At 50.4% G+C, this 21429-nt stretch overlaps 1 protein-coding gene across 1 annotated transcript in view; it reads left to right on the plus strand.

The window, feature by feature from the left end:
• The first annotated feature begins 5735 nt into the window (after positions 1-5735).
• poc1a (POC1 centriolar protein A) overlaps positions 5736-21429 on the plus strand; it is a 102257-nt gene continuing 86563 nt past the window's right edge. Inside the window, exons 1-3 of the mRNA XM_079597507.1 lie at positions 5736-6851; positions 8397-8481; positions 16066-16237. Coding sequence (XP_079453633.1) covers positions 6837-6851; positions 8397-8481; positions 16066-16237 — 272 coding nt within the window. The 5' untranslated portion in view covers positions 5736-6836. The remainder of the gene's footprint in view (positions 6852-8396; positions 8482-16065; positions 16238-21429) is intronic.

Raw genomic sequence — 21429 nt, forward strand, 5'->3', positions numbered from 1 at the left:
CCGGCGCAGGACACAGAGTGCTCCCGGGCCTCGATCCAGGAACTCAGAGAAGCTAACTCTCCTCCGTCGCTGCATAGGCTCCGGCGCAGGACACAGAGCGCTCGCGGGCCTCGATCCAGGAACTCAGAGAAGCTAACTCTCCTCCGTCGCTGCATAGGCTCCGGCGCAGGACACAGAGTGCTCCCGGGCCTCGATCCAGGAACTCAGAGAAGCTAACCCTCCTCCGTCGCTGCATAGGCTCCGGCGCAGGACACAGAGTGATCGCGGGCCTCGATCCAGGAACTCAGAGAAGCTAACTCTCCTCCGTCGCTGCATAGGCTCCGGCGCAGGACACAGAGTGATCGCGGGCCTCGATCCAGGAACTCAGAGAAGCTAACTCTCCTCCGTCGCTGCATAGGCTCCGGCGCAGGACACAGAGCGCTCCCGGGCCTCGATCCAGGAACTCAGAGAAGCTAACCCTCCTCCGTCGCTGCATAGGCTCCGGCGCAGGACACAGAGTGCTCCCGGGCCTCGATCCAGGAACTCAGAGAAGCTAACCCTCCTCCGTCGCTGCATAGGCTCCGGCGCAGGACACAGAGCGCTCGCGGGCCTCGATCCAGGACCTCAGAGAAGCTAACCCTCCTCCTTCGCTGCATAGGCTCCGGTGCAGGACACAGAGCGCTCGCGGGCCTCGATCCAGGAACTCAGAGAAGCTAACTCTCCTCCGTCGCTGCATAGGCTCCGGCGCAGGACACAGAGTGATCGCGGGCCTCGATCCAGGAACTCAGAGAAGCTAACTCTCCTCCGTCGCTGCATAGGCTCCGGCGCAGGACACAGAGTGATCGCGGGCCTCGATCCAGGACCCCAGAGAAGCTAACCCCCCTCCGTCGCTGCATAGGCTCCGGCGCAGGAGGACACAGAGTGCTCCCGGGCCTCGATCCAGGAACTCAGAGAAGCTAACTCTCCTCCGTCGCTGCATAGGCTCCGGCGCAGGACACAGAGTGATCGCGGGCCTCGATCCAGGACCCCAGAGAAGCTAACCCCCCTCCGTCGCTGCATAGGCTCCGGCGCAGGAGGACACAGAGTGCTCCCGGGCCTCGATCCAGGAACTCAGAGAAGCTAACCCTCCTCCTTCGCTGCATAGGCTCCGGCGCAGGACACAGAGCGCTCGCGGGCCTCGATCCAGGAACTCAGAGAAGCTAACTCTCCTCCGTCGCTGCATAGGCTCCGGCGCAGGACACAGAGTGATCGCGGGCCTCGATCCAGGAACTCAGAGAAGCTAACCCTCCTCCTTCGCTGCATAGGCTCCGGCGCAGGACACAGAGTGATCGCGGGCCTCGATCCAGGAACTCAGAGAAGCTAACTCTCCTCCGTCGCTGCATAGGCTCCGGCGCAGGAGGACACAGAGTGCTCCCGGGCCTCGATCCAGGAACTCAGAGAAGCTAACCCTCCTCCTTCGCTGCATAGGCTCCGGCGCAGGACACAGAGTGATCGCGGGCCTCGATCCAGGAACTCAGAGAAGCTAACCCTCCTCCGTCGCTGCATAGTCTCCGGCGCAGGACACAGAGTGATCGCGGGCCTCGATCCAGGAACTCAGAGAAGCTAACTCTCCTCCGTCGCTGCATAGGCTCCGGCGCAGGAGGACACAGAGCGCTCGCGGGCCTCGATCCAGGACCTCAGAGAAGCTAACCCTCCTCCTTCGCTATATAGGCTCCGGCGCAGGACACAGAGCGCTCGCGGGCCTCGATCCAGGAACTCAGAGGAGCTAACTCTCCTCCGTCGCTGCATAGGCTCCGGCGCAGGACACAGAGTGATCGCGGGCCTCGATCCAGGACCCCAGAGAAGCTAACCCCCCTCCGTCGCTGCATAGGCTCCGGCGCAGGAGGACACAGAGTGCTCCCGGGCCTCGATCCAGGAACTCAGAGAAGCTAACCCTCCTCCTTCGCTGCATAGGCTCCGGCGCAGGACACAGAGCGCTCGCGGGCCTCGATCCAGGAACTCAGAGAAGCTAACTCTCCTCCGTCGCTGCATAGGCTCCGGCGCAGGACACAGGGCGCTCGCGGGCCTCGATCCAGGAACTCAGAGAAGCTAACTCTCCTCCGTCGCTGCATAGGCTCCGGCGCAGGACACAGAGTGATCGCGGGCCTCGATCCAGGAACTCAGAGAAGCTAACCCTCCTCCTTCGCTGCATAGGCTCCGGCGCAGGACACAGAGTGATCGCGGGCCTCGATCCAGGAACTCAGAGAAGCTAACTCTCCTCCGTCGCTGCATAGGCTCCGGCGCAGGAGGACACAGAGTGCTCCCGGGCCTCGATCCAGGAACTCAGAGAAGCTAACCCTCCTCCTTCGCTGCATAGGCTCCGGCGCAGGACACAGAGTGATCACGGGCCTCGATCCAGGACCTCAGAGAAGCTAACCCTCCTCCGTCGCTGCATAGTCTCCGGCGCAGGACACAGAGCGCTCGCGGGCCTCGATCCAGGAACTCAGAGAAGCTAACTCTCCTCCGTCGCTGCATAGGCTCCGGCGCAGGACACAGAGCGCTCGCGGGCCTCGATCCAGGAACTCAGAGAAGCTAACTCTCCTCCGTCGCTGCATAGGCTCCGGCGCAGGACACAGAGTGATCGCGGGCCTCGATCCAGGAACTCAGAGAAGCTAACCCTCCTCCTTCGCTGCATAGGCTCCGGCGCAGGACACAGAGTGATCGCGGGCCTCGATCCAGGAACTCAGAGAAGCTAACTCTCCTCCGTCGCTGCATAGGCTCCGGCGCAGGAGGACACAGAGTGATCGCGGGCCTCGATCCAGGAACTCAGAGAAGCTAACCCTCCTCCGTCGCTGCATAGTCTCCGGCGCAGGACACAGAGTGATCGCGGGCCTCGATCCAGGAACTCAGAGAAGCTAACTCTCCTCCTTCGCTGCATAGGCTCCGGCGCAGGACACAGAGCGCTCGCGGGCCTCGATCCAGGAACTCAGAGAAGCTAACTCTCCTCCGTCGCTGCATAGGCTCCGGCGCAGGACACAGAGTGATCGCGGGCCTCGATCCAGGAACTCAGAGAAGCTAACTCTCCTCCGTCGCTGCATAGGCTCCGGCGCAGGACACAGAGTGATCGCGGGCCTCGATCCAGGAACTCAGAGAAGCTAACTCTCCTCCTTCGCTGCATAGGCTCCGGCGCAGGACACAGAGCGCTCGCGGGCCTCGATCCAGGAACTCAGAGAAGCTAACTCTCCTCCGTCGCTGCATAGGCTCCGGCGCAGGACACAGAGCGCTCGCGGGCCTCGATCCAGGAACTCAGAGAAGCTAACTCTCCTCCGTCGCTGCATAGGCTCCGGCGCAGGACACAGAGTGATTGCGGGCCTCGATCCAGGAACTCAGAGAAGCTAACTCTCCTCCGTCGCTGCATAGGCTCCGGCGCAGGACACAGAGCGCTCCCGGGCCTCGATCCAGGAACTCAGAGAAGCTAACCCTCCTCCTTCGCTGCATAGGCTCCGGCGCAGGACACAGAGCGCTCGCGGGCCTCGATCCAGGAACTCAGAGAAGCTAACTCTCCTCCGTCGCTGCATAGGCTCCGGCGCAGGACACAGAGTGATCGCGGGCCTCGATCCAGGAACTCAGAGAAGCTAACCCTCCTCCGTCGCTGCATAGTCTCCGGCGCAGGACACAGAGTGATCGCGGGCCTCGATCCAGGAACTCAGAGAAGCTAACTCTCCTCCGTCGCTGCATAGGCTCCGGCGCAGGACACAGAGCGCTCGCGGGCCTCGATCCAGGAACTCAGAGAAGCTAACTCTCCTCCGTCGCTGCATAGGCTCCGGCGCAGGACACAGAGTGATTGCGGGCCTCGATCCAGGAACTCAGAGAAGCTAACTCTCCTCCGTCGCTGCATAGGCTCCGGCGCAGGACACAGAGCGCTCCCGGGCCTCGATCCAGGAACTCAGAGAAGCTAACCCTCCTCCTTCGCTGCATAGGCTCCGGCGCAGGACACAGAGCGCTCGCGGGCCTCGATCCAGGAACTCAGAGAAGCTAACTCTCCTCCGTCGCTGCATAGGCTCCGGCGCAGGACACAGAGTGATCGCGGGCCTCGATCCAGGAACTCAGAGAAGCTAACCCTCCTCCGTCGCTGCATAGTCTCCGGCGCAGGACACAGAGTGATCGCGGGCCTCGATCCAGGAACTCAGAGAAGCTAACTCTCCTCCGTCGCTGCATAGGCTCCGGCGCAGGACACAGAGTGATCGCGGGCCTCGATCCAGGAACTCAGAGAAGCTAACCCTCCTCCTTCGCTGCATAGGCTCCGGCGCAGGACACAGAGTGATCGCGGGCCTCGATCCAGGAACTCAGAGAAGCTAACCCTCCTCCGTCGCTGCATAGTCTCCGGCGGAGGACACAGAGTGATCGCGGGCCTCGATCCAGGACCCCAGAGAAGCTAACTCTCCTCCGTCGCTGCATAGGCTCCAGTGCGGAGGACACAGAGCGCTCGTGGGCCTCGATCCAGGAACTCAGAGAAGCTAACTCTCCTCCGTCGCTGCATAGGCTCCGGCGCAGGACACAGAGCGCTCGCGGGCCTCGATCCAGGAACTCAGAGTCGCTCCATCTTTATCAGCTTTCAAATCTCTCCTGGAAACCTATTGGTTTTCCTCAGCTTTTAAAACTTGTTAATATTTCTCCTCTGTAGATTTTAATGTTTGATTTTGTTAATTTTACTTCCTTGTTTTCTGTTTTCAAATCTGTACATGTAGTTCCTCAGTTATTAGAGCTTGTGCAGGCCCGTCCTGTGGCTGTTTTAAATGTGCTTTATAAATAAAAGAACTGAACTGAAAAGTGTATTTTCAGGCTAGATAAAATTATTATTAATAACACTATAGAACATGGAACATAATTGATTTTTATTTATATATTTATTTATTTATTTTAGTCGTGAAAAATTACAAATTAATGTACACAAAAACAATTTTAACCTAAAAATTATAACATCGAAATTGACTGATTTAATGACATTTATTTGTTTTATTGTATATTACTTAATCAACCTACATACATTCAATTTATACCAACAAAATTCATTTTAATGGGTTAAATCAAGTAAAATACAGCTCTTTAAGCAGTAACCCTTTTACAGAACGACCGAAGCTCTTTACTGCCACCCTGTGTTCAGAGCTGCCTCGGTCTCAATCAATTCAAGACAAGTCAATCCAGAAAGCTTTATTGGCATGACAAAATAAATCCGTTTTGTATTGCCAAAGCATTAAAACAACATAAAAAAATATTTACGACATTTAGTACAGAAAAAAAAGACAATAATATATAGTCATGGCTAGATATAGCAAAAATAATAATGATAACATAAAACAATAATAATTAAATAAATAATAATAATAATAATAATATATATAAAAAAAGATAATAATATAGAAATTAAAAAAACTGAACTTAGAAATTGAACATTATAATGTGTGTGTCTGACGGGGTGTGTTCTCTCTCACACACACACACACACACACACACACACACACACACACACACACACACACACACACACACACACACACACACATTCATCATGACTTGCACTTCTGACTCCTGATAATGAGAGCGCGTCCCCTTTAAGAGACGCGTGACGGCGCGTGCTCGAGTGATGAGAGGATAATAATAATAATAATAACTAGAAAAAAAAAGTTTGTTAAGACAATTATAATAATAATAATATCTGACAGGAATCTGGCGAACACAGGTAATATTAAAGGAAAGGAAGGCTTCCTCAGTGGTTATGTGTGATCATACAGCAAGAACGAGTATCTCCAGAATATCAGCACGAGATCACGTCATCATACAATATGCAGATATTAATATTATTTACAGACCCGAGAGTAGTTTTTATCCCACAGTAAACTGAACACAGGCCAATCATGAGCGTGTGGCTTTAATAGCATTAAACTGGTTATGAAAGCAAGTTAATAATGCAGTAATTATGTCTGCAGCATTCATAATCATAAGATCTATGAAATCATGCAGACAACATATTCTGATTGAAATTCATAATTTAATACACAGACTACAACATAACGGGCTGAGTTATCGCACAAACTACAGACAGTAAATATTAATATTCCATGAAGTAAAGCCAACAGGTGTAAAGATGAAGATGGCATTAATGCGAGTAAATATAAGGCACAGAAAGATGATCTAATATCCAGATGAATAATGCTCAGGAAGTCCGTGAATAACGAACACTGGACACTTACATATTAAATATTATATTTTAAACGTGTATTTTAACGGGGAGGTAAGCTTCTTCTTCTTCTTCTGCTTCTTCTTCGTCGTCGTGTAGCCCACACTCAAGCTCCTCTCCAAAGCCATTTTTAATAAGCAGGAAAAATGTCCGACTTTAAACAAATACCCTTTTAAATGCTTAGGATGTGTGTGTGTGTTGTAAGAATGTACAGGGAGACTTTAGATCTAAACCGTGATCTAAACACGGCGCGTGCGCTCACTAGAGAATACCAATATGGCGGCGCGGGAGCGTCACTGTTTATGACGTCATGGGCTATCAGTGATCCATCTCTTCTTCAGTCCGGCAGGGGGCGCTAATGCAGAATCGAGCTGAACGCCAACAGCCAATCAGAAGAAGAAGAAGAGGAGGATGTGTGACGTATGCGCAGACTGCGCACGCGCCTACCGCGGCGGGTAAAATGAAAGCTGTTAGCAACCAACCGGCAGTCCTTAGCAACCGCTCAGCTTCGGCGTTACACTGAACAATAAAGCTGCTTATGATCTCCAGAGCGAGCTGGTTATTATTATTACACGGTCATCGCGAAATATTGTGCAAGTTCTTCATATAATAGTTCTCCAGCTGACAGGAGTGGCTGAGGATGAGCTCTGTGCTGGTGAGTGCACTTATTAATAGCGTTATTATTATATATAACGTTAGTGCAGTTATTATTATTATTATAAAGTGCAGTTTTTAACCCCTCTGCGTCCTTATGGACATTTATGTATTTTTCAGGGTTTTTTCAAATAATTTTGCCTGTTAATCATGTCAACTGCATACATTTACATTCCGCCACAAGTGTGTGTTTTTACTTCACCGCCATTTCCTCTAATACAGCAGTGCTCCAGTCACACACACACACACACACACACAAGGGGGTTTTGCTATCCTTGTGGGGACATTCCATAGGCGTAATGGTTTTTATACTGTACAAACTGTTATATCCCCTTACACTGCCCCTATCCCTAAACCTACCCCTTACAGGAGACATTCTGCATTTTTACATTTTCAAAAAAATATAATTTAGTATGTTTATTAACCCATTCCCCTCATGGGGACCGCTGGCTGGTCCCCACAATGGAGGTGATCTCAGGTTTTACTATCCTTGTGGGGACATTTGGTTCCCACAATGTAATATAAACAAAGGCACACACACACACACACACACACACACACACACACACACACACACACACACACACACACACACACACACACACACACACACACACACACACACTCGCTTATCCCAGCATGTGAATCCCCAGGCCATGCCACTGTAGTGTGTGTGTGTGTGTGTGTGTGTGTGTGTGTGTGTGTGTGTGTGTGTTTTGTGAGTACGTGTGTTACACTGATTCTGAGAGTGTGTGTGTGTGTGAGAGAGAGTGTGTGTGTGTGTGTGTGTGTTTTGTGAGTACGTGTGTTACACTGATGCTGAGGGTGTGTGAGTGTGTGTGTGTGTGTGTGTGTGTGTGTGAGAGAGTGTGTGTGTGTGTGTGTTTTGTGAGTACGTGTGTTACACTGATGCTGAGGGTGTGTGTGTGTGTGTGTGTGTGAGAGAGAGTGTGTGTGTGTGTGTTTTGTGAGTACGAGTGTTACACTGATGCTGAGGGTGTGTGTGTGTGAGAGAGAGTGTGTGTGTGTGTGTGTGTGTGAGAGAGTGTGTGTGTGTGTGTTTTGTGAGTACGTGTGTTACACTGATGCTGACTGAGGGTGTGTGTGTGTGTGTGTGTGTGTGAGAGAGAGAGAGTGTGTGTGTGTGTTTTGTGAGTACGAGTGTTACACTGATGCTGAGGGGGTGTGTGTGTGTGTATTTTGTGAGTACGTGTGTTACCTTGATGCTGAGGGGGTGTGTGTGTGTGTGTGTGTGTGTGTGTGTGTGAGAGAGTGTGTGTGTGTGTGTGTGTTTTGTGAGTACGAGTGTTACACTGATGCTGAGGGGGTGTGTGTGTGTGTGTGTGTGTGTGTGTGTGTGTGTGTGTGTGTGTGTGTGAGAGAGAGAGTGTGTGTGTGTGTTTTGTGAGTACGAGTGTTACACTGATGCTGAGGGGGTGTGTGTGTGTGTGTGAGAGAGTGTGTGTGTGTGTGTTTTGTGAGTATGTGTGTTACACTGATGCTGAGGGATAGATTGTGTTGATGTGTGTGTGATTGTGTGTTTCAGGAAGACCCGACGCTGGAGCGGCACTTTAAGGGTCACAGGGATGATGTCACGAGCCTGGACTTCAGTACCAGCACCAAGCAGATCGGTACACACACACACACACACACACACACACACACACACACACACACACACACACACACACACACACACACACACACACACACACTCTCTACACACACACACACACACATATATACACACACACACACACACACACACACACACATACACACACTCTCTACACACACACACACACATATATACACACACACACACACACTGCTCACACACGCACACACATATATACACACACACATATACACACACACACACATACTCTACGCACACATATATACACACACACACACTGCTCACACACACACATATACACACACACACACATATACACACACTGCTCAGTGCTCACACACACACACACACACACACTTCTTCTTCTTCTTCGGCGGTCGCTCGAGGCGAGTATGCCTGTCCTCTGGTCGGGTCGGGTTCTCTGGATGCTCCGCTGGAGAGGCTGCAGTGGTGGACAACCCGCCTCCATGGACTCTGCATTGCGAGAGGAGAGGCCGCCTCCTTGTCATTTCTTGCTTCTAACTAAAGACAGAAAATTTAAAAGAAAAAGAGCTGCTGTGTGACGAGGTGTACAGCAAACAAGCTAAAAGCCCAGAAATATGTGTTTATAAGCTGTCGACCCCAAGCAACGAGTGTCTAACTCCACAGTCCATATCAGCTGGGGAAGAGCGGACGCTGCCGGAGGTGTGTATCCACTTTGATGATGGCTGGAGTGATGGCTGGAGTGATGGCTGGAGTGATGGCTGGAGTGATGGCTGGAGTGATGGCTGGAGTGATGGCTGGTTGGGCGGTGGTTGATACAGAACCTGAGTTTTCGTGATGTTCACGGCCAGACCCGGGCCTCTGTGTGCCCTGGAGGTCTGCGGGGGAGGCGCTGCGGTATCATCGGCGTATGGCACTCCATGATGGCGGTGTTCCTGACTCTACTCCTGAACCTGTTGAGGTTGAAGAGCCTACCGTCAGTCCTGTAAAGGGTCGGGATCCCCTGTGGCAGCTCTTGGCCAGGAAGGTGAAGTACGGCTGCAGTGAAGAGGGCCAATAGGGCGGGTGCGATGACACGTCCCAGTTCGACCCAGTGTCTACAGGAAATGACTCAGATTCAGAGCCACTGTTGAGCACTGTGGCTGACGTGCCGTCATGCAGTAGCCTCAGCACACGGATGTATTTCGCATCCATACTTCGATAGTCTGCTCCACAGTGCCTGCCGATCCACGGAGGCAAAGGCCTTTGCCAAGTCTATAAAGGCCATGTACAGAGGCAGTCCTTGATCCCGACACTCTTCTTGTAGTTGGCGAGCAGAAAAGATCATGTCAGGTGTTCCCCTATCAGTGTTTCTTAAACTTTTCCAGCCCAAGGACAACTCTATCCTCCAATTTTTTTCTGAGGACCACCTAACAGAATCCCACTCCAACACGCCCCCAAAAAACAACAAAATAGGAAGGATAAGCTAAATTTAAGTTTAATATGTAACTGTTTGTCAAAGACTAATTATTCAAACACAAATGCAATGATATGATCAGAAATTATTATGAATTTTATTTCATTTGAAAAAGTAAATGTGAAGTTAGCTGCAGCTTAATATGCACAACAAACTGCACACGTGAAAAAAAAATTAGAATCTGTCACTTTATTGTTTCCATGGTTACGCGTCATTGCTTGTCACGTGACACAGCGCAAGCACAACACAGCGCTGAATGAATGATGATCTGCTTTTATGTCATTTTTCCTTTTTTATTCAAAATATTCACACATTTATTTTCTATAGTATGAAACGCTGATATTCCGATTGTCTAATATGTGCATGTGGATGTGTTTTGTTGTATAAACACCTTTATAACGATCGCGTTAGTTGAGCTGTATGCGTGATGGGCGGCGCCATGTTAGTTTGTGCCACAGGTCAGAGAATCGGATCTGTCGGATTTACAACACGTCAATTCCTCCACTTCTCCCGAAATACATGAAAGTAAGTGGCTGGTGAACTGGGAGAAGAATAGGGTAAAATGTAAAGCTACTTCAACAATGTGTATCTGATATGAATAAAACGTGTCGTCTTTTATAATATAAAGGATTATTATTGCCGCTTCCATAGACATCAGTGTATATTTTACAAACTCAAATTCATTGTTTTTAGAACTTATGTGATTTTTAAATGTCTGAAACCTAAAATAAACATTATGTGGTTGAGAACACTGAATAGTTGTGATATATGACAAGCACTGAGCGCGTCCGTCTCTGGCTCAGCGCCAGCCAACGCACATTTGAATTTAGCAGTTGATCACGTGATGCGCTGACCGCTCTAATCCCACCGGTGTGATCGTACGTGCGAAAGGGTTAAAACAGAAGGGCAAGAACTGTTATCACAGTTTCGCAAGTGCATTAAAAATCTACTTAAATAAGTGACGATTTTATAAACACTTGCCTAGTTTAGGTCATCTTTTCGCGGACCACTAGGGGGCCATGGTGGACCACACTTTAAGAATTACTGCCCTAGATGGACGGAAACCGCACTGAGTCAGGGAGTATGTCCTCAGATCGTGGTGGCAGGCGGTCGACGAGGACTTGTTGTTGACGAGAGCGAGATGCCTCTGTAGTTCCCACATTCAGCCTGGTCCCCTTTCTTGAATATGGCAACAGTTTGGGCATCCCTGGCTCTTCCCCTTCCCAGACCTTGATGAGTAGAGGCTGGATGTGGTGCCAGAGCCTTGGTCCTCCTTCCTTTAAAATCTCTGCGGGGATCCCATCAGGACCAGTGGCCTTGTTCCTGAGATTTCGGATGGCATTGGGAACCTCAGTTAGGGTAGGAGGTTCCCCATGTGTTCTCTGATGGGACTCTGCGGGATATGGTCGGCCATGTCTGGTTCAGAAGTTCTTGAAAGTGCTCCTTCCAACGTGCGTCGATGGAGTCATTGTCTTTCAGAAGAGTCTGTCCATCTTTTGGGCGCGGGGATTTAAACCGCGGTGGACCGCCTTAGTGGCGCTGAAAAAGCCTCTGGTGTGTTACCCCAGTCTGCCAGTCTCTGGAGTTCTAGAGGCGTTTGTCCGCCAGTTGTTCTTGAGCTCGCTCACCAGTCTCTGAACGTCAGCCTTGGCTCTAGAGCGGGGTACTCAAGTTCAGATGCCAAGGGGGCCACATGTAAACCACATAAAATGTGAAGGGCCACAAATTACAACTTGCATCGTAAAACTTTATTTATGACAATATTTTCAGTTTTTACTTATTTAGAAATGCAGTTTATTACCTATCTTGCTAGGTAAGTATTGCTATTTAAAGTAATACTGAACATGAAATAAAAAAATTAATCTGGAACAAAAAAGTGTATTAACAATTTTCTTGCGATATTAATGCAAAAAAATGTGTTCATACTCAGAGTATTAAAAACCTCAAAATGTATGAAGAAAATCATTGAGCAAATACAGGCTATTACTCATTAAAGAGCAGTGTATGCTTTTCTCTTTTTATTTTGTTGTTTGATCAATATTAAGTGCACAGAGGCATTAGGTTTATTACGCACTGTCACTTTAAGACCGATTGTGCAGATCCAATTGCACTGATGCACATCCGATATTCTCATAACTGTACGTTCTGTAAAGACATAACCCACTGTTTACGTGAATACTCTCCAAAACGGACATTTAGACATTTAGATGTTGTGTATTTGTCCATTCAGACGCTAAAGAGAGCTCAATTCAGTCCTCGCGCTCTGTAAAGCTGTCTTGTCATTCGTCATATAGTAACACAGCTTGTTTTATAATTTTTTTTATAAGTTATGAGCTATAAATAATTAAAGTCTGATATTTAGATTAGGCAAGTGAAGGTGCGCAGCTCTGAATGCACGAGCTCTGCGTGGCGCACACAAAAGTTGCCTGACCGCTTTACCGCTTGTTTCGCTATTTGTTGCGCTTAGCAAGTTATGGTACATTTCGGAGATATCAAGTAGCTATAAAGTAGGCTACATATAAGTCGCAATGTCTAATATTCGCGCAACTTTAAAAAAAAAATGAAAAAAAACGAATGCCGATGGGCCGGATGTGGCCTGCGGGCCTGTTGAGTACCTCTGCTCTAGACTGTGCTGCCCTTTTGGCCTCACATGTTATGTCATTTTGCCACACTCGGAAGGCTTTTCGTTTTCTGGAGATCAGTTGTTCTATCTCTGTATCATTTCCATCAAACCAGTCCTTATGTTTCCTGGAAACCAGTCCTGATGTTTCCTGGAAACCAGTCCTGATGTTTCCTGGACTGGTGCCCAAGGGTGGACTCACATGAGTCACGGATGGTGGATCTGAGAAGGCCCCAGCGCTCTTCCATGTTATCAGGATATTCTTGCTGAAGACTTTTCTCGAGTGAGTCCTGAAGTAGTTGCTGGATGTAGTTTCATTCAGGCTGTCAAGGTTCAGTCTTTGCCGGGTCTGCTTCTTCTGAATCCTCCTCCTTTTTTAAAGTTTGATGGACATTGTGGATCGGATGAGGCGCTGGTCTGTCCAGCAGTTGTCAGAGTCTATCATGGCCCTTACAATTACATAATCAATAAGGTGCCATTGCTTGGAGCGAGGGTGTCTCCAAGATGCCTTAAAGGATAATTCCGGTATGTAACACCTTGAGTCTATATTGTAGTTTGTTTTGGATGAACAAGAGTGGTGGACAACATTTTTTTGACAATGGTTCCTCTCTCGAGTTTTTGACTATAAAAGAATTGGCCATGGACCTATTTAACATTGGAGTCAATGGCCATGTCCGAACATGTCATTAAAACAGCCAATAATGTTCGTTTACAAAACTGTTAAACTCACCGAGTGGTTAGTGGTGTTAGTTGATGTTCCAGAAACAAAAAGTGTTGCGAAATACAGTTTCTGTCGTGTTTTATTCGTCATTTTGTAAAATCCCATTGAATTCTGTTGAAGGACTGAGTGCTGGTTAATATAAATGCGCTACCGGAAACGGAAAGGGGGCTGTTTACATTTGGTCGATGTAATCTTTTTGCTCGCTTCCGTTTCTCATAAGGCGAGCGAGCAGAGCAACTGTGCTCCGGGAGAGTAAGCCAAATAAACAAACAAAACCTTGAAAATATTGAAAGACGTGACCACTGACCAGTGCAATATGAAGTTGAACTCGACTGTGACCGTGAGTGTCCCGCGAGACATAAACATCGGTTATCGCCATCAAGTGGTCGGGAGTGTGCTAACGCTTCAGATGCAAATATTGAGCGGAAGTTACACGGTTGTGAAGTGTCTGAAAAAATAGTTCCACTATAGCAAAATAAACGGATTGGAATCATATATTGCGACGATATATTGTTTATAATCATCAACGAACACCACTAACCACTCGGTGAGTTTAACAGTTTTGTAAACGAACATTATTGGCTGTTTTAATGACATTTTCGGACATGCCCATTGACTCCAATGTTAAATGGGTCCATGGCCAATTCTATTATAGTCCAAAACTCGAGAGAGGAACCATTGTCAAAAAAATGTTGTCCACCACTCTTGTTCATCCAAAACAAACTACAATATAGACTCAAGGTGTTAAATACCGGAATTATCCTTTAAATTAGTGTTTCTGTCGATAGAGAGTATTGGTGATGACGAGGTTGTGCTGAGCGCACTTACTCAGAAGCTGCACTCCGCTGGAGTCGATGTTACCGATGCCCTCCTCGCCAGTAGGTCCCTCCCAGAGGTGTTGGTCCCGGCCTGCCCTAGCATTAGTCTCCAAGCAGGATGATCTTGTCCTCCCTGGGGATTTTCGACAGGGTTTCTTCCAGGCAGGCATAAAAAGCTTATTTTTCTTCCTCGTCGGAGTCTAGGGTAGGGGCGCTCACTACTGTTGCGGTCTGGTTGTAGGCCAACACCAGACGGATGGTCATGAGGCGCTCGCCGATCCCCACGGGAAGTTCGGAGAGGTGCTTGACAAGCTGGGTTTTGATGGCAAGTCCAACTCCATGGTTTCTAGCCTCATCGGCTGGCTTTCCTTTCCAGAAGAAAGTGTAGCCACCGTTCTCCTCCTTCAGCTGCCCGTCGGGTTCGGAGAGAGCGGCTACATCAATCCGGCATCTCTGCAGTTCTCTGGCTATGATCGCGGCTCGTCTCTCAGGTCTGCCACTGGACGTGTTGTCCATCAGAGGGCGCACATTCCAGGCTCCAGAACTACATTTCTTTTGTTTCTGACCGCAAATGGGGTGTTCTCTCTGGACGCGGTAATCCAGTCGGGAGGTATGACACACACACACACACACTCTACACACAGTGCTCACACACACACACACACACACACACACACACTCTACACACAGTGCTCACACACACTCTTCACACACTGCTCACACACACACACACACAGTGCTCACACACACACACACTGCTCACACACTCTACACACACACACACACACACACACACACACACACACACACACTGCTCACACACACACAGCTCACACACACTCTACACACACACTGCTCACACAGGGCGGGGCAACCTGTCACTCACAGGAGATCAGCCAATAGCAAAACACACCCATCCAAACAATTCCCCACAGACTCAATCAAGCCCCGCCCACATGTGTTCTTGTTCCTGAAGCGTTCACTCGATATACGACACAATAGAGGAAAGAAGACCAGCACTACTTCTGTTTTATGCTGAGTTTAACTGGTCTTCACTGTTCCTCTCAGCCTCATGTGAGCGTGTGTGTGTGTGTGTGTGTTCCTCTCAGCCTCATGTGAGCGTGTGTGTGTGTGTGTGTGTGTTCCTCTCAGCCTCATGTGAGCGTGTGTGTGTTCCTCTCAGCCTCATGTGAGCGTGTGTGTGTTCCTCCCAGCCTCATGTGAGTGTGTGTGTGTTCCTCTCAGCCTCATGTGAGCGTGTGTGTGTTCCTCTCAGCCTCATGTGAGCGTGTGTGTGTACCTCTCAGCCTCATGTGAGCGTGTGTGTGTGTGTGTGTGTTCCTCTCAGCCTCATGTGAGCGTGTGTGTGTTCCTCTCAGCCTCATGTGAGCGTGTGTGTGTGTGTGTGTTCCTCTCAGCCTCATGTGAGCGTGTGTGTGTGTGTTCCTCTCAGCCTCATGTGAACGTGTGTGTGTTCCTCCCAGCCTCATGTGAGTGTGTGTGTGTTCCCCTCAGCCTCATGTGAGCGTGTGTGTGTTCCTCTCAGCCTCATGTGAGCGTGTGTGTGTGTGTTCCTCTCAGCCTCATGTGAACGTGTGTGTGTGTGTTCCTCTCAGCCTCATGTGAGCGTGTGTGTGTGTGTGTGTGTTCCTCTCAGCCTCATGTGAGCGTGTGTGTGTTCCTCTCAGCCTCATGTGAGTGTGTGTGTGTGTTCCTCTCAGCCTCATGTGTGTGTGTGTGTGTGTGTGTTCCTCTCAGCCTCATGTGATATGTGTGTGTGTGTGTTCCTCTCAGCCTCATGTGAGTGTGTGTGTGTGTGTGTGTGTGTGTGTGTGTGTGTGTGTGTTCCTCTCAGCCTCATGTGATGTGTGTGTGTGTGTGTGTGTTCCTCTCAGCCTCATGTGATGTGTGTGTGTGTGTGTGTGTGTGTGTCCCTCTCAGCCTCATGTGATGTGTGTGTGTGTGTGTGTTCCTCTCAGCCTCGGGCTCCATGGACGCGTGTGTCATGGTCTGGAACATGAAGCCTCAGACGAGGGCCTACAGGTTTGTGGGACACAAGGATGCGGTGACGAGTGTTGAGTTCTCCCCCTCCGGTCATCTGCTGGCCTCAGCCTCCCGAGACAAGACGGTGCGGCTCTGGGTGCCCAGCGTGTGAGTCTCACTATATCTCTATATAATCTCAATATAATCTCAATATATCTCAATATATCTCAATATTATCTCAATATATCTCAATTATATCTCAATATTATCTCAATATTATCTCAATATATCTCAATTATATCTCAATATTATCTCAATATTATTTCAATATATCTCAATATTATTTCAATATATCTCAATTATATCTCAATATTATCTCAATATAGTCTCAATGTATCTCAATATAATGTCAATGTAACTCAATATTATCTCAATATAGCTTATCCATCCATCTTCTTCCGCTTATCTGGAGCCGGGTCGCGGGGGCAGCAGTCTAAGCAGAGATGCCCAGACTTCCCTCTCCCTAGACACTTCCTCCAGCTCTTCCAGGGGGACACCGAGGCGTTCCCAGGCCAGCCGGGAGACATAGTCTCTCCAGCGTGTCCTAGGTCTTCCCCGGGGACTGCTCCCAGTGGGACGCGCCCGGAACACCTTCCCGGGAAGGCGTCCAGGAGGCATCCGGAGCCGATGCCCGAGCCACCTCAGCTGACCCCTCTCGATGCGGAGGAGCAGCGGCTCTACTCTGAGCTCCTCCCGAGTGACCGAGCTTCTCACCCGATCTCTAAGGGATCGCCCAGCCACCCTGCGGAGAAAGCTCATTTCGGCCGACTGTATCCGGGACCTTGTCCATAGGTGAGAGTAGGAACGTAGATTGACCAGTAAATCGTCTTCACCACGACAGACCGGGACATCGACCGCATTACTGCAGAAGCTGCACCGATCCGTCTGTCAATCTCCCGTTCCATCCTTCCCTCACTCGTGAACAAGACCCCAAGATACTTGAACTCCTCCACTTGAGGCAGGAACTCTCCACCAACCTGAAGTCGGCAAGCCACCCTTCTCCGACTGAGGACCATGGCCTCGGATTTGGAGGTGCTGATTCTCATCCCAGCCGCTTCACACTCGGCTGCAAACCGTCCCAGTGCATGCTGAAGGTCCTCGTCTGAAGGGGCCAACACGACAACATCATCCGCAAAGAGCAGAGACGAAATCGTGTTGTTCCCAAACCAGACACCCTCCGGCCCCTGGCTGTGCCTAGAAATTCTGTCCATAAAAATTATGAGCAGAACCGGCGACAAAGGGCAGCCCTGCCGGAGTCCAATATGCACCGGGAACAAGTCTGACTTACTGCCGGCAATGCGATTCAAGCTCCTGCTCCGGTCGTACAGGGACCGGACAGCCCTTAGCAAAGGACCCCGGACCCCATACTCCCGGAGCTCCTCCACAGGACGCCGCGAGGGACACAGTCGAATGCCTTCTCCAAATCCACAAAGCACATGTGGATTGGTTGGGCAAACTCCCATGAACCCTCCAGCACCCTCTAGAGGGAGCATGTAAACATAAATAGATTGCTGAGTCTTTTTATGCATACGCAACAGTGTGTGTAAAGTGTCTAGTGCATAGTTTATGAGGTATCTGATAAGTTTCCAAGAGGTAGGGGTTTGCATGGGGTTTCAGAAGATGGCGGGGTATTTTGAGTTCAGGGCCCTCACGGCCTGGGGGAAAAAGCTGTTGAGCAGTCTGGCGGAGCGGGCTCTGATGCTCCGATACCGTCTTCCTGATGGTAGGAGCTGGAAGAGACTGTGGCAGGGATGGGTGGAGTCCTTAATGATGCTGTTGGTTTTGCTGGAGCGTCGTATAAGAAAAATGTCCTGGATGGAGGGGAGAGGGGCACCAATGATCTTGGCAGCGGTGTTCACTGTCCGCTGGAGGGTCTTGCGGTCAGCAGCATTGCAGTTCCCGTACCAGACAGTGATGCAGCTGGTCAGCACACTCTCGATGGTGCCCCTGTAAAATGTGTTAAGGATAGGTGTAGGAAGGCTAGCTCTTTTCAGCCGGCGGAGAAAGTGTAGGCGCTGTTGTGCCTTTTTGGAGAGTGACATGGTGTTGGTGGCCCAGGTAAGATCCTCTGTGATATGCACCCCCAGGAATTTAATGCTGCTGACTCTCTCCACAGTCGAGCTGTCGATGGTCAGTGGGGGGTGGTCAACCGAGTTTCTCCTGAAGTCTATCACGATCTCATTTGTCTTTCCCATATTGAGGGACAGATTGTTAGTGCCACACCATTCAACCAGCTGAGTCACTTCCTCTCTGTACTGCATTTCATTGTTGTTGCTGATGAGACCTACCACTGTGGTGTCATCAGCAAACTTGATGATATGATTGGAGCTGAACTTAGCAGTTCAGTCATTGGTCAGCAATGTGAAGAGCAGCGGGCTGAGCACACAGCCTTGCGGGGCACCTGTGCTCAGTGTGGTAGTGCTCGAGGTGTTGTTGCCGACACGGACTGACTGAGGTCTTCCAGTTAGAAAGTCCAGGATCCAATTACAAAGGGAATTGTTTAGGCCCAACAGATTTAGTTTGTTTATGAGCTGTTGTGGAATGATTGTTTTGAATGCCGAACTGAAATCAATGAACAGCATTCTAACATAGGAGTCTTTATTTTCTAGGTGGGTTAGAGCCAAGTGGAGGGTGGAGGAAATTGCATCGTCTGTAGAGCGGTTTGAACGGTATGCAAACTGGAGCGGGTCAAGTGTGCTGGTGAGGCACACTCGGGGTCAGTGCTATGGGCCGGTAGTCATTTAGACAGGACACAGGTGATTTCTTTTGTACTGGTATAATTGTTGTGGATTTGAGACATGTGGGGACGACTGCCTGGCTCAGCGAGATGTTGAATATATCTGTAAACACATCTGTCAGCTGTGCAGCACAGTCTCTCAAAACACGGCCAGGAATATTGTCAGGACCCGCGGCCTTGCGTGGGTTAATCCTAGATAGGGACTTCTTTACGTCGGCCGGAGACAGACAGAGTGCCTGTTCGTCGGGAGTTGTGGGCAGTCTTTGTGCTGGAGTGTCATTCTGCATTTCAAACCGTGAATAAAAGTGAGTGCATCGGGGAGAGATGTGTCATCATCACAGGACTGTGTCGGGGGCTTGTAGGCAGTGATGGTCTTAATGGCTTGCCACAGGCTCCGTGTGTCTCTGCTGTCTGTGAAGTGTTTGTTGATTTTTTGAGCATATGACCGTTTAGCATTTTTAATGCCACAGGACAGATTGGCTCTTGCTGTTTTGAGTTACGAGCGGGACTAAACATGAATGTTGCGGGCGAGCGGGACTAAACATGAATGTTGCGGGCGGGAGCGGGACTAAACATGAATGTTGCGGGCGGGAGCGGGACTAAACATGAATGTTGCGGGCGGGAGCGGGACTAATCATGAATGCTGCGGGCGAGCGGGACTAAACATGAATGCTGCGGGCGGGAGCGGGACTAAACATGAATGTTGCGGGCGAGCGGGACTAAACATGAATGTTGCGGGCGAGCGGGACTAAACATGAATGTTGCGGGCGGGAGCGGGACTAATCATGAATGCTGCGGGCGAGCGGGACTAAACATGAATGCTGCGGGCGGGAGCGGGACTAAACATGAATGCTGCGGGTGAGCGGGACTAATCATGAATGCTGCGGGCGAGCAGGACTAAACATGAATGCTGCGGGCGAGCAGGATTAAACATGAATGCTGCGGGCGGGAGCGGGACTAAACATGAATGCTGCGGGCGGGAGCGGGACTAAACATGAATGCTGCGGGCGAGCAGGACTAAACATGAATGCTGCGGGCGAGCGGGACTAAACATGAATGTTGCGGGCGGGAGCGGGACTAAACATGAATGTTGCGGGCGAGCGGGACTAAACATGAATGCTGCGGGCGAGCAGGACTAAACATGAATGTTGCGGGCGGGAGCGGGACTAAACATGAATGTTGCGGGCGAGCGGGACTAAACATGAATGCTGCGGGCGGGAGCGGGACTAAACATGAATGCTGCGGGTGAGCGGGACTAATCATGAATGCTGCGGGCGGGAGCGGGACTAAACATGAATGTTGCGGGCGGGAGCGGGACTAAACATGAATGTTGCGGGCGAGCGGGACTAAACATGAATGCTGCGGGCGGGAGCGGGACTAAACATGAATGCTGCGGGTGAGCGGGACTAATCATGAATGCTGCGGGCGGGAGCGGGACTAAACATGAATGTTGCGGGCGAGCGGGACTAAACATGAATGCTGCGGGCGAGCGGGACTAAACATGAATGTTGCGGGCGGGAGCGGGACTAAACATGAATGTTGCGGGCGAGCGGGACTAAACATGAATGCTGCGGGCGGGAGCGGGACTAAACATGAATGCTGCGGGTGAGCGGGACTAATCATGAATGCTGCGGGCGGGAGCGGGACTAAACATGAATGTTGCGGGCGGGAGCGGGACTAAACATGAATGCTGCGGGCGAGCAGGACTAAACATGAATGCTGCGGGCGAGCGGGACTAAACATGAATGTTGCGGGCGGGAGCGGGACTAAACATGAATGTTGCGGGCGAGCGGGACTAAACATGAATGCTGCGGGCGAGCAGGACTAAACATGAATGCTGCGGGTGAGCGGGACTAATCATGAATGCTGCGGGCGAGCGGGACTAAACATGAATGCTGCGGGCGGGAGCGGGACTAAACATGAATGCTGCGGGTGAGCGGGACTAATCATGAATGCTGCGGGCGAGCAGGACTAAACATGAATGCTGCGGGCGAGCAGGATTAAACATGAATGCTGCGGGCGGGAGCGGGACTAAACATGAATGCTGCGGGCGGGAGCGGGACTAAACATGAATGCTGCGGGCGAGCAGGACTAAACATGAATGCTGCGGGCGAGCGGGACTAAACATGAATGTTGCGGGCGGGAGCGGGACTAAACATGAATGTTGCGGGCGAGCGGGACTAAACATGAATGCTGCGGGCGAGCAGGACTAAACATGAATGTTGCGGGCGGGAGCGGGACTAAACATGAATGTTGCGGGCGAGCGGGACTAAACATGAATGCTGCGGGCGGGAGCGGGACTAAACATGAATGCTGCGGGTGAGCGGGACTAATCATGAATGCTGCGGGCGGGAGCGGGACTAAACATGAATGTTGCGGGCGGGAGCGGGACTAAACATGAATGTTGCGGGCGAGCGGGACTAAACATGAATGCTGCGGGCGGGAGCGGGACTAAACATGAATGCTGCGGGTGAGCGGGACTAATCATGAATGCTGCGGGCGGGAGCGGGACTAAACATGAATGTTGCGGGCGAGCGGGACTTAACATGAATGCTGCGGGCGA

Source organism: Phoxinus phoxinus (genome assembly GCF_949152265.1).
Source record: "Phoxinus phoxinus genome assembly, chromosome: 22".
Taxonomy (NCBI): domain Eukaryota; kingdom Metazoa; phylum Chordata; class Actinopteri; order Cypriniformes; family Leuciscidae; genus Phoxinus; species Phoxinus phoxinus.